The 10,485-nt window shown below is 40.7% G+C and overlaps 1 protein-coding gene across 2 annotated transcripts; it reads right to left on the bottom strand.

The window, feature by feature from the left end:
• Positions 1-320: 320 nt before the first annotated feature.
• On the bottom strand, positions 321-10,469 carry SNRPB2 (small nuclear ribonucleoprotein polypeptide B2). 2 transcript variants are annotated; one of them, XM_008256357.5, is made up of 7 exons: positions 10,360-10,469; positions 8,657-8,745; positions 7,737-7,909; positions 3,094-3,234; positions 2,674-2,724; positions 1,110-1,198; positions 321-666 (listed from the first exon to the last, which is right to left on the bottom strand). In XM_008256357.5, the coding sequence occupies exons 2-7, from the start codon at positions 8,718-8,720 to the stop codon at positions 507-509; spliced, it is 678 nt and encodes a 225-aa protein (XP_008254579.3). In that variant the 5' UTR covers positions 8,721-8,745; positions 10,360-10,469; the 3' UTR covers positions 321-506. The 2 variants fall into 2 exon arrangements, with proteins under 2 accessions (XP_008254579.3, XP_002711008.3); XM_002710962.6 differs by having other exon boundaries at positions 10,433-10,469.
• Positions 10,470-10,485: the final 16 nt, after the last annotated feature.

Raw genomic sequence — 10,485 nt, 5'->3', positions numbered from 1 at the left:
AAACACATTTGAGAAATGCCCGCTTTAGGTAAATATTGTGCTCACTTCTTTGAAGCATACATTAATCAAATTTATATCCTGACCATATTTCATTTTCTTCTAATACACAAGATGATCATTTTCACCAGCTGTTTACTAGCTTCTGTTGATCTAACTCTCCATAACTTTTATTAAAATGGTTCAATGTTGCTATAACATTAGCTGTTCCAAATACTACCAGAAAAGCATGCTATTACAGAGTTTTATAGACCGTAAAAAGTGATCTAGACCGGAATAAGTGTTTGATGATAGGTCAATGGGCCAATAAACAAAGCATTATGTATACAGAATACAAATAAAAGTTTATTATACAAAATTAAGGCGTTCATATTTCAGAGTTCACTAAGGCTAAAGAAAGACTACATTATTTTTTAAGTCCTTCACAAAAATCTCACTCCCTCCCATAATGTTACCAACACAAACACTATAAATAAAGCCATGTCCTTAAGAGGTGACCATCCCACACATTATTTCTTGGCATAGGTGATCTTCATGGCATGGGATGGTGTGATCTTAAACCCTTGTAAAGCATCCCTGGCGGCTCCAGCCTGCCCATCATTTTCAAATTCAACGAAAGCAATGTCATGCCTCCCAGGTACCAAACGTACTTCCTTAAAACCAGGGAACCTGTGAAGAAAGATAATTCATTAATATATACAAATACATAAATGTCTGCCATGTGTTTAAATTTGTTGAGCAGCTTCCTGATATGGTCCAGGTAAAGTACTGCTATCCGATAACAAGAAACCTGAGTAGTATGCAAGAGCCTAAATATTATTAATGCTATAAAGAACCACAGGAGTAATGTAAGCTAATTCAATTTTTGTCATTCTATCAAAGGTTTGCTTCTTGCTTTTATTCATCAATTAAAACTACTAATTCAAACATTAGAGGAAAGTAAAGCTTTTATCTGCTAAATCTGCAGATTGGCTTCAATTCATGATTAATCCCAGACCAATGCACCTGAAAGGAGTTACTGCTGTGTGATGACAAATGTATTCAACCCATGGAAGTGCTATTTGTCCTCTCTGGAGGCTGTGGGGAACAGACTTGTTTATGAAAAAACTTACTGATTAAACAGCATGGATAACATCATCTCATTAGTCTCTTCTGGTAAGTTATTAAGGAATAAAATATAGTTTGGAGGGTAATCAGGGACCTATTAAAAGAAGAGGCAAAGACAGTTTGTAAGTATAAACAATATTGTAAGCCATTTAGTTCTTACATTAAAGCCCAAATTTGAGAAGTACATCCTGGTTTACATAGAACTGTGAAATCCCACTACATGAAACACCAAAGCTAGAAGAACAGTAACACCATGGGAATACATACCTAACAGTAACTGAGTGAAGCATTAAGTCCAGACAGCCCAAATTTGGGGATTACAAAGTTTATTAAAGGTTGAAACCATTTAATTAATAGCATTCAAGACAATATTTATATTTTAGCATCTGGGAATCAGATTTTCTAAAAACTGAAAGATCCTAACAAAACTAGAGAAGGTAGCAACGTTAGCCCTCCTCAGCTGGTTACCTGACTCAGATAAACACTATCATACTCAATACCCCTGGCAGTAGCATTTCCTACCTTCCACCATAAAAGAAACTTTAGAACTAGAAAGATTACCACCGGGTACAACTACTTGGTGACTTAATTTATAATTTTTTATTGCAAGTAAATGAAGTATGCATAGTAACTAGCAGCCTACAAATAGAAACAAACACTGCTATTAGATATTAAGCTATTCACTGGAAACCCTACATTGAGGTCATGGAGAATTAGAGGCAAAGGGAAGTAAGTAAGAAAAGTAAAAGTAAGTAAGAAAAGGACCTTTCTGTCTTCAGGCTAGTTTCATGGAAAATACCAAGTGTAAAGGACAATTAGTGAACAATTCAAGGCCCAGAGAATTGTGCTACCATTTGTGAAGTGGCTTACAAATGCCTCAAAAGTTCAAAAAAGGGAAGTAGACCTTATAAGAAAAGTAACTTAAAACAAGAAGAAGAAAAAAAAAATCAGTGATACAGGGAAGTCTTTGGGCTTAAGCATTCTGCCAAACTCTGGCATGAGAAGGAAGCAAGAACAAAACCAATAGCCCATAACTGAGGATTTCTGCTTGAGGCATTCAGTGGGGAAATCTTACAAGGAGTTTTAAAAACATTTATACAAGAGGCTTAAAAAAATAAGGCTGAAATATATTTGTGCTGAGAAAGTGAGAGCAAGTGTAACTGAGAAACAGCTGCTCAACGAGTGTCTGAACTTATTAGAAAAGATGGTGTGGAGCTTGGGTCAGTGGAGCGCACAGGGCCTGCGCCTCACCAGTTACCTGGAGTCCTGGTCTGCAGAGCTCTGGCTACAGACTGCAGGGACAAAAGTGTTCTCCCACAACTTTGAAACCTGTCATTTTGATTGTCACTGACTGATAATGGGAAACAAGGACTCAAGTGAGGTTTTGTTTTTTCCACCTAAAGAAAATTACATCATTCCGAGAACTCTTAAAGGATATACTATGTAAAGCACTATGTCTTGTAGATGGAACCATCTTGTTTTTGGAGACATGCAAGTTGTTTTATATTATTATTATTAATTTTTTCTTATTTTATTCTAGAGTAAGCACTACATGGAAAAAAATACTACCTGAGGATTTGGTGTTGAATTTGCTTGGTTATTAGCTGAATTTGGTATTACCTAGACAAAAGTAATAGGGAAAAGAGTTAAAATTTCCAATCCCTCCAAAACAATAGCACATATTCATAAGTACTGTATAAAAACAACATAAATTTCAAGAGTACTAATTCTATGTAAAGATTTAGCCTCTTAACGCTGACTCATACATTCATGTCAGCTATTTTTGACAAGTCTAGCTCTAATTTTAAAGAACTGTTTCATAAAATTTAAGCTTTAAGATTATGGAAAGATATGCAAGAGCATAAAAAGGATAAGTCTTACTTTTTTTTTTTAAACAATTGGACAAAAGTCAAGCATTGTATTTAGTGAAACTGTTTTTCTCATTTCTTTCAATCCAGAAGTAATTATTTTTGGATGCTAATCTCTTACCTGACCAGGCTTTTTGTTAGCAGCTGCTGCAGCCTGTTCCACAGTTTTGGCTTTCTTCTTTTCTTTTTTCTTTTCTTTGTCAGCAAATGTGCCACGCATCTTGGATATTATATCAGAATCTGTTTTTGCATACTGGATTCGCTGTTTTATGTATATGAAAACAGGTTATGTCTCACTATGCTGAAGGCTGTAAAGACTAGTTATTAATATTTTAAATGTTATTACACAAATATACTACAAGCTAATTTTTAACATATTCCTAAGGAAATCTGTTAAAATATTCTGAGTGGCAAATATAAATAAATTATAGCCTATGATTCACAACACGGACAAAGTTAGATTCAACTATGATTATTACAAGAAAAACCTTGAGTTTTCATTTGGGAAAAGGAAGACTGAAATATCTACACTACTGTTTGCTTCCATTCAGTAACAAAGAAAATGCACTGGAAAGCCATCAACTCCTTGCCAGTTACTCTCAATAGAAGGGTCAATACGCATCCATCAGCTATGGAACGTGAAATAAGGAATTCGCTTTCCAATGGTTGAAGTACACCGATGACTTGGAAGGACTTTCCTCTGAATGTATTATTTTTAAGGAAAGTAATTAAGTGAAATGACTTTAATGGTGGCATTATCTTAATTTTAAAAGGCTTTGAAAGCAAACAAAAGGATGGTATCACAGCTAGTGTGACTGGGGCCACCTGCTTATTCTCACTTCTGCCAGACAAGCAAGAAGGGTAGCCACCTGTGAGAAGAGAGACACATTCCAAAGCACGGTGTAGGATGGCAATTCATCAACTATGGAATATGCAGTCTGCCTGCCCAGAGAGCTTGGAAAAGTGCAGATTCTGATGCAACAAGTGTGGGTAGGGCCTGCAATTCTGTACAAGTAACAAGACAAACAGGGTGGCAATGCTATTGGGAATGAGAGGTTTGGTCCTGGCAAGAACTATTACCACACAGCTGGACTTAAAAGCGATGAACTGTAAATAGTCTTGCCAAGACTTAAACTGTTATCTAGGATGTGACTATCAGCAAATTACAACTTAAACAAACATTTCTTCCCTGGAGTGAAAGAATACTACCTAATTACATCAAAACATATCAGTCCTACAAATTCCTATCTAAAAAAATGCCCCCCTTTCAAATAAAAAAATAGGATGCTTGTGTCTCACATCAGAGTACCGGGGTTCAATTCCCAGCTCTGGCTCCTGATTCCAGCTTAGATCCTAGGAAGTACAAAGTAATGAACAGCTCAAGTAGTTAGGTCACTGCCACCCACATAAGAGACCTGGATTGAGTTCCCAGCTCCTGGCTCCCACTCCGGCCCAGCTCCAGTCCTTGTGGGCATTTAGGCAGTAAACCAGAGGATAGGAGCTCTCTGTCTCTCAGATAAATTTTAATAAAAGAATAAAATAAAAATGTTTCACAGAGCAAGAATTTGATCTTAGTCTGAGGAAAACAAGAGACATTTTAGCAGCGTAGATTAGACAGCAGGGAGTCTGTCAAAACCAAGAGCGAATTCTTTGTTTTCCTTTACTTCAGTTAGAGATGTACACATTGGGGAAGCAAGGTGAGCAAGCTTAGCAGCACACTACAGAACCCCGGGACTTCTCTGGCTGGTCTGGCTGCTGTGCTTACCCCTGCTGGCAGCTCTGCCAGTCTTGCCATCATCTTCCAACCAAAAGAGGCAGGCTGATTGCTTAAGACTAACTACTGACTTGGCCCCAAGGACTCACTCTCTACTCCCCTGGGTCTTCAACCTTGTTTGTCCCTGACCTGAGTAGACCCTGAGTGACCTGGCATGCCTGCCCTTATGAAGCAGTCACAAGTGAAAACATCTGATTTCAACAAGGGCTCTTAGCTGGCTGTTCTAAATCACTGCTTTTCAATCAGAGGTGCCTTTATCTGCCAAGGGACAGCTGACAGTATCTGGAGGCATGGCTGGTTATCGTGCTACTCACATCTAGTGGGGCAGAGGCAGATACTATGAAAACACCCTGTAATGAACAGGACAGTTCCTCACAACAAAGTATTACATGCTTTAAAATGTCCACAGTTCCAGTGCTGAGAAACCCTGTCTAGACTAAACACCCGAAAGTCTACTCACAACCTAAAAACAGAGAAGGGCAAGATTTACACTTATAACAAATCTTTCATGACACAAACCATCAAAAAAAATGGTCTTTTTGGCATTAAATAATTAAATGTCCTTGAATCACAAAGAATAATTCTGATTCCAGTTTCAAACTAGAGCACATTATTTTCATTTCTGATCTGGTACGGTGGAGTGCAAACATGAGAACAACTGAACTACTTCAGTGAATACAAACAAGACAGCTCAAAGAACTTTATTCCCTCTCTTCCAGAATGCTGAAAATTTGACAGTACCTGCCATCATCCTGATATAATTCCAACAAAAAATCAGATTAATGGACTTTTTCTCACTGATTTTAAATAGTAACTATTTGCCAAGGTAAGGCTAGTGCCAAACACAGCAATAACTCCCACCTTCCCTGTATCTGAGTAGTAAGCACATTCAAGTTTATCACCACTACTCAATAAAACAGCCTTAAATGCATGACAGAAAATTACCATTTTAGACCTAAACTAAAATCCAGTCCTTTGCTCCTGCTATCTCAGATCTCAATTATTTATTTCCTCGCAATATTAAGAAATATTAGCTGGTCTCAGAAAAAGCCAACTGGCTGAAAATTAGTGTATGCAGGAACCAGTCCAGTTTCCCGGGATAACCTTTCCACACAGATGGTACCTTGTCAGCTGGGAAGGGATGGGATAAGAGAGTTGGATAAAGGGTGAGAAATCTTACTCCTGCAACAAACAACAGGTTGCTCAGTCCTGAGGCAGACAGCATGGTGCAGAACAGGGGTCCTCAAACTACAGTCCACAAGCCAACACTGCCTATGATCTTGTTGGAACACAACCACACCACACACCCATTCACTTACCACCTAAGGGCTGCTTTTCTTCCTAGAAAGGCAGAGTTGAGTGACTCCTAGCAACAAAGATCATATGGCTAGCAAAGCCAAAAGTTTTTACTCTCTGGCTCTTTATAGAAGTTTGCTGACTCCTAGTACTGGAAAGAAAAAAACAACCCACCCTACTAGGTGTTACAAGACTAGTTTTCACATCCTGATGCTGCTACTCATCATATTAAAATAACCTAAATGAATAATTAACCATTTTGTGTCTGACTCAATTTGTAAAATCAAAGGATCAGACCAGTGGTCTGCACCACACCCTATGGATCAAGCCAGTCCATAGCCTGTTTCTGTATGGCCTGCTAATTAAGAATTTTTTAAAATACAATTTTAAATGGCTGTTTAAAAAAAAAGTGACAAGGCCGGCACCGCGGCTCAATAGGCTAATCCTCTGCCTGCGGCGCCGGCACCCTAGGTTCTAGTCCCGGTCGGAGCGCTGGATTCTCTCCCAGTTGCCCCTCTTCCAGGCCAGCTCTCTGCTGTGGCCTGGGAGTGCAGAGGAGGATGGCCCAAGTCCTTGGGCCCTGCACCCACTGGGAGACCAGGAGAAGCACCTGGTTCCTGGCTTCGGATCAGCATGGTGTGCCGGCCACAGCGGCCATTGGAGGGTGAACCAACGGCAAAAGGAAGACCTTTCTCTCTGTCTCTCTCTCTGTCCACTCTGCCTGTCAAAAAAAAAAAAAAAAAAAAAAAAAGCAACAAACACAAAAGAACAGGTAACAGAAACTGTGTGACCCATAATATATAAAATATTATTTCATTCTTTACAGTTTTTGTTGATGCTTGAATTAGAGCAAAGAATACACAGCCTGCCTGCACTCCGGAGATAGTGAAGTCACTGCACACTCTGAGTGAGATAACAGAAAAATCAGAATGGGGACCCAGAGCTAAGATCCCTTCTCCTCTCATCCCAATTGCTGAAGAGACACAGTCTGGAACACACACCCAAAGTACTCTGCACTCATTCAGGCACATAGAAGCCTTGCCTCACACTGTCTCCACCTTTATCCAAGTCCCCACCATCTCTGATTCACACCAAGTGAATTCCGTACTCTCCCTCTTTACTCCCCAGTCCAATCTTCATCCAGTAGCAGATGTGAATCTTTCTGTTACTCCAAAGTTTTAACACTCTCCACGTATAAAAATTCCATTTCCACTCACTGCCCTTCATAAAACCTATGTGTTAAACCTATGACTTTCCCCAAGATCAATGTTTTACCTAGACTGCCTAATTTCTGAAAGGTTTTCACTACTCTATTCGCTGAAACTTCAGACTGGATTTCCTCTTTGATCCATAATTTTTGTTTTATATTGCTTCACAAGTTTAGTTATCATTTTAAATCTTTGGGTTATTATTAATTTCCAGTATTTTTAAGACAAGAACATTGTCTATACTGCCATTATTTTGAAAATATTCTACATCTCAGTGCATTCTGTTTTTGCCTATTTGAACTGTCATAAGAATGAATTAACCTCTACTTCTGTATTTCTATGAAAAAATACATAAATAAAAGGAACTCGAACTCCCTATAACACACTTAATTAAAAGTGAAAGCAAAAACCACAGTTTCAAGCATATATTTACAAATCTACGAAACATTCATAGTGATTAAAGCAAAAGTAACAGTACTGGCTTACCATTGGTTTACCATAAAATGGAAATCCTTGTAACTGTCTCAAAGCATTTGTGGATGAGCCCAGTTCCTTAAAAATAACAAAGGCCTGCCCTCTCATCTTCATGGTCTTTAAAGCCACAATATCTACCACATGGCCAAACTGAGAAAATAGGGCATACAGGGATCTCTTCAATTCTGTCCAAATAAGAGGGGAAATAACTTGTGAACGAAGGAATGAGAAAATTCTTCATTAAATGACAGTACATTGAGTGCTCTGTCACCATTTATTTATACAGTTAGTAGTTATATATGTAAGTAAAAACACAAATTGCTATTCCCATTGGTTATCTAACGTAAAAAGTTATTTGAAACCATTATATGAGTAGCTATGAGTAAGAACAGATTCAGCATGTTGTCAGTCACTACCTATTTTTGTTTTTAAAAAGCCTGGAAATCCTTACACAAACTTTATAAATTTATTACTGGAGGCCGGCACCGCGGCTCACTAGGCTAATCCTCCGCCTTGGGGCGCCAGCACACCGGGTTCTAGTCCCAGTCAGGGAGCCAGATTCTGTCCCGGTTGCCCCTCTTCCAGGCCAGCCCTCTGCTGTGGCCAGGGAGTGCAGTGGAGGATGGCCCAGGTGCTTGGGCCCTGCACCCCATGGGAGACCAGGAAAAGCACCTGGCTCCTGGCTCCTGCCATTGGATCAGCGTGATGCGCCGGCCGCGGCGGCCATTGGAGGGTGAACCAACGGCAAAAGGAAGACCTTTCTCTCTGTCTCTCTCTCTCTCACTGTCCACTATGCCTGTCAAAAAAAAAAAAAAAAAAAAAAAATTTATTACTGGAGGTAAGAAAAATGAGTTTGGGTGTAGTACAATTTTGTAAGATGGTAGTAAACAAACACATTTTAGTTATCAATAAGTATTTTTAAAAACACTTACCTTCTTTTTTAATTTTGTCATTCATATTATTAATATAAATTGTATGATTTGGTCTGATATCCATGTCTGAGTTAAAATGTTCAAATAGCCTAAAGAGAGGATAAAAAAAAAAAAAAAAACTGTTACAAACAGGTGTGATTAAATCAATACAGCAGAAAGCTGTTGGCTTTTCCGTTTTCTTTCAATCGCTATGTCAGAATGTCAGTTGGGTCATAGACTCTCTCTCCAGCAATAGCTAGTCCTCCTCTGTATTTCTGTTTGAGAGGCAAACGCACACACAGCCAGAGGCAGACAATGAGCTCCAAAGCTCTGCTTCACGTCCCAAATGCCCAGCTGTGGCCCAGCTCGACTGAGGTCAAGTGAAGCTAGAGGCTCCTCAATCCAGGTGTCCCACGTGTGTGCAAGAACCCAATCACTTGAGCCACCACTGCTGTCTCTCAGGTCTGCATTAGCGGAAGCCGGAGTCAGGAGCGAGAGCCGGAACTCAAGCCCAGGCACTCTGACATGGGGCAGACATCTTAACTGCTACATCAGATGCAAACCGCAAGCCCTCATTTTTACAATTCTCAAGCTCAAAATTTAGTGAAACACCAGCAGCTTGCCAGAGTTTAATAAAATTGTATTCAATACATTTTTATACTTTCCTTTCACTTGTGCTACTTCCCATCTGCCTAATGAAGTAACTTGTATTTGTAAGCTGGTTTAAAAATTTTGACATAAAGAAAAATGAAAAAGAAACTACCAAGTGTACAATCCAGAACAAATCGTTAAGACAGAACATCAATGTAGTTTGTTCCTGGGTGCACTTACAAAGCACTTCCATATCTATCAATCACTGTGCATAAATTTCCACCTGCCATCTTCACTCCAGGATGACCTCTAACAGACTTGGCAAAGACCTTAATCTCTCAGGTCTTCATCTGTCAGACGGGGCTGAGGTGGGGGCGGGGCTGGCCAGAGCCCCCGAAGTTCTAGCACAGCTCTTGCATCAGAAGCCCCCAAAGGAGCTAATATCATGGCTGTTACAAGTCAGGGAGCACGCTTGAGGTCACACAGCTCTTGATCAGAAGGCCTGGGAATTCCGTCCTTGCAACCCACTGGACGATTTCCACACTTCACGTGGTTTTTAAGTTGCCAAGTGTGACCTTGCTTTACTTCCCTGGATGGCCCACAGATAATTAGGTACTAAACACTGCTTGCTGTGTTTACACACAGCGAGGGAGGAGCCTATAGACCGATGTACTTGTGCAGGTGACAGATGAATAGAAACGTTTCTTAAAGACTCGACATTTCCCCAGTCGAAACCTGGAAGAGGAGCAGGGGGTCGCCAAGTTTTGACCATGAGAAGGGAGCGAGAGAGATTAAAGTGAAGGCGAGGAGAACAAGAGACCAGAAGCTCGGTGCTGGGCTAATCAGAGCAGGGCACCTGGTGTCGCACCTCTCCCCTCCGCCAAAACAGAAACAACAGATCCGCAGGAAACCACCTGGAATCTCCCACGCCTCGCATTAACGGGCGTACTCTGTACGCGCCAGCTTCCTGCCTCTCCAGACACAGACTCTCTGCCCCGGGGCCACGCCGCGATCCAAGGACCGCGCCAGTCCCGCCAGAGACGCGCGCCGCTGCTAAGCTCCCCTGCATGGCCGCTCCCTCGTCTCAAACCGACCCCTCCACAAAACCAAGGCGAGACGCCACCCGACCACACCTCGCGCCTCGTACTGTTCGGGCTGAGCAGCGTGAAGAACCGCAAAACCGAGGAAAACGGGAATCCGACTCACCAGAGGACTACGCCGTTCCCACGAGCAACCGGAAGCCGGAAACGGTGCCGAAG

This window comes from Oryctolagus cuniculus, chromosome 11 (assembly GCF_051225735.1).
Source record: "Oryctolagus cuniculus isolate XC-2025 breed Fujian yellow rabbit chromosome 11, ASM5122573v1, whole genome shotgun sequence".
In the NCBI taxonomy this organism is placed as follows: domain Eukaryota; kingdom Metazoa; phylum Chordata; class Mammalia; order Lagomorpha; family Leporidae; genus Oryctolagus; species Oryctolagus cuniculus.
Note: the sequence above shows the minus strand (reverse complement) of the source record. Positions and strands in the feature narration are given on the sequence as shown.